Source organism: Brachionichthys hirsutus, unplaced genomic scaffold (genome assembly GCF_040956055.1).
Source record: "Brachionichthys hirsutus isolate HB-005 unplaced genomic scaffold, CSIRO-AGI_Bhir_v1 contig_640, whole genome shotgun sequence".
Classification (NCBI taxonomy): Eukaryota; Metazoa; Chordata; class Actinopteri; order Lophiiformes; family Brachionichthyidae; genus Brachionichthys; species Brachionichthys hirsutus.
This window is the reverse complement of record NW_027181460.1, coordinates 1-1,939: the sequence shown is the minus strand read 5'-3', so window position 1 is coordinate 1,939 and position 1,939 is coordinate 1. Positions and strand designations below refer to the sequence as shown.

Below are 1,939 nucleotides of genomic sequence, written 5' to 3'. Positions count from 1 at the left end.
AGAATGAAAGCTTCTTCTTTGGATAATATTCTGAAAAACGTTCTTTATTTCACTGCGGCAGCCATCGTCAGATTCCCTTGGACATATCTGAGGGCCCGTTTTGTCCTTGAACAAACTTAACATCTTCCCACTCCACTATCTCTGTGGACGCACCTCCTCGATTTTGTTCTGTTGAAATGTAGGTTGCAGCGATTCCAGGTGGTCTTTAACCCTGAATGGGCCTTAAAAAAATGAGACTCAAAACAACAACCAAGGCTGCGCGGCTTATTGTTTAATGAGGTTTAATGATTTTCCTACAGATTGCTGTGTCAGCATGTTGAAAATAATCTTACCTCTCCTCCCGCCTCACCATGTCCTTCTCCTTGCAGTTATTCATGGTGGACAATGCGGCTGATGATTGGAGAATAGCCATGACATATGAGCGCATCTTCTTCATCTGCCTTGAGATCCTTGTGTGCGCCATCCACCCCATCCCAGGGAACTACACCTTCACCTGGACAGCGCGTCTCGCCTACTCCTACGTGCCATCCCAGACTGATGCGGATGTGGACATCATCCTGTCCATCCCCATGTTCCTGCGACTGTACCTCATCGCTCGTGTCATGCTGCTGCACAGCAAGCTCTTCACGGACGCCTCATCCCGCAGCATCGGTGCGCTCAACAAGATCAACTTCAACACGCGCTTTGTGATGAAGACTCTCATGACCATCTGTCCTGGGACGGTGCTGCTGGTTTTCACCATCTCGCTGTGGATCATCGCTGCGTGGACTGTGAGAGCTTGCGAGAGGTGCCTGGATCAGTTTCTCACGCAAAGCTGCACAGCATAAAACATAGGAAACGCGTAAAATAGATATAATTATAAGAATTATTACCTCCGCCAAGGAGGTTTTGTTTTTGTCAGGTGTTAGCAGGATTACATAAAAACAACTGGATGGATCTTGATGGGGGGGCAAAAATGTTGATTTGAGAGCAATCCGGATACACATCTGGATAAAATATATATATATGAATTTTCCCATTTACTTAAAATGGAAGCTTTTTCAAAGAATCATATCTTGGAAAATATGCATTCAATTCAGTCACCAAAAATCACAGTCATAAAGGGGATCAAGAAAAATGTCTTCTGGATCTGATCCAGAATGAGGTCAGGACAAATCATTACATTTTAATAAATTAAAAATAATAACAAATTAAAACTCCATTTATGGATTCAAAAATCAGTTATAAATACACATCAACTATGATTCACTTTTACTTTTCATGGTTGGTGTATAAAGATACCAAGAACAATCTAGAACCTTTTGATGATGATCCAGATCACCATGTGGAATGAGCTCCTTGGCGGAGGTCTGCGCTCTCCGATTGCTTTTCTAGTTTATTTCTCTTTCGGGTGCTTTAATGCCCGTCAGACTATTGCATTTATTATTTATTGCAGGTACCATGACAAGCAGGATGTGAACAGTAACTTTCTAGGAGCCATGTGGTTGATCTCAATCACGTTTCTCACCATTGGATATGGAGATATGGTCCCAAACACATACTGTGGCAAAGGAGTCTGCCTGCTGACTGGCATTATGGTGAGAAAAGCAGTGAAAGTGCTTCAGGGTTGACTTTTATTACTTTTTTTTTTTTGTCAGGATTAGTTGCACAAATAATAATTGTGCATCAAACATTAAGTGGACCAGGGTAATGAAACCAGTAAAAGTCACGGTGTGCATTTGTGTTATGTCACAGGGTGCTGGCTGCACTGCCTTGGTGGTGGCTGTGGTAGCAAAGAAACTGGAATTAACCAAAGCTGAAAAACACGTCCACAATTTTATGATGGACACCCAGTTATCAAAAAGAGTAAGGGGAATATATTTGGCAAATGTGACATCACTGATACTTAACCTTTTCTGCATTACTTTACCAAATGCTTCCCTGTTTTTTTTTGGACCTC

The 1,939-nt window shown here is 42.1% G+C and overlaps 1 protein-coding gene across 1 annotated transcript; it reads left to right on the top strand.

Annotated features, from left to right (window-relative positions):
- Positions 1 to 350: 350 nt before the first annotated feature.
- LOC137917489 (small conductance calcium-activated potassium channel protein 2) lies at positions 351 to 1,845 on the top strand (the record flags this gene model as incomplete). The annotated part of the gene is made up of 3 exons (XM_068760228.1): positions 351 to 787; positions 1,436 to 1,577; positions 1,735 to 1,845. Coding segments are annotated over exons 1-3 (690 nt in total), but the record flags the coding sequence as incomplete, so codon positions are not given.
- Positions 1,846 to 1,939: the final 94 nt, after the last annotated feature.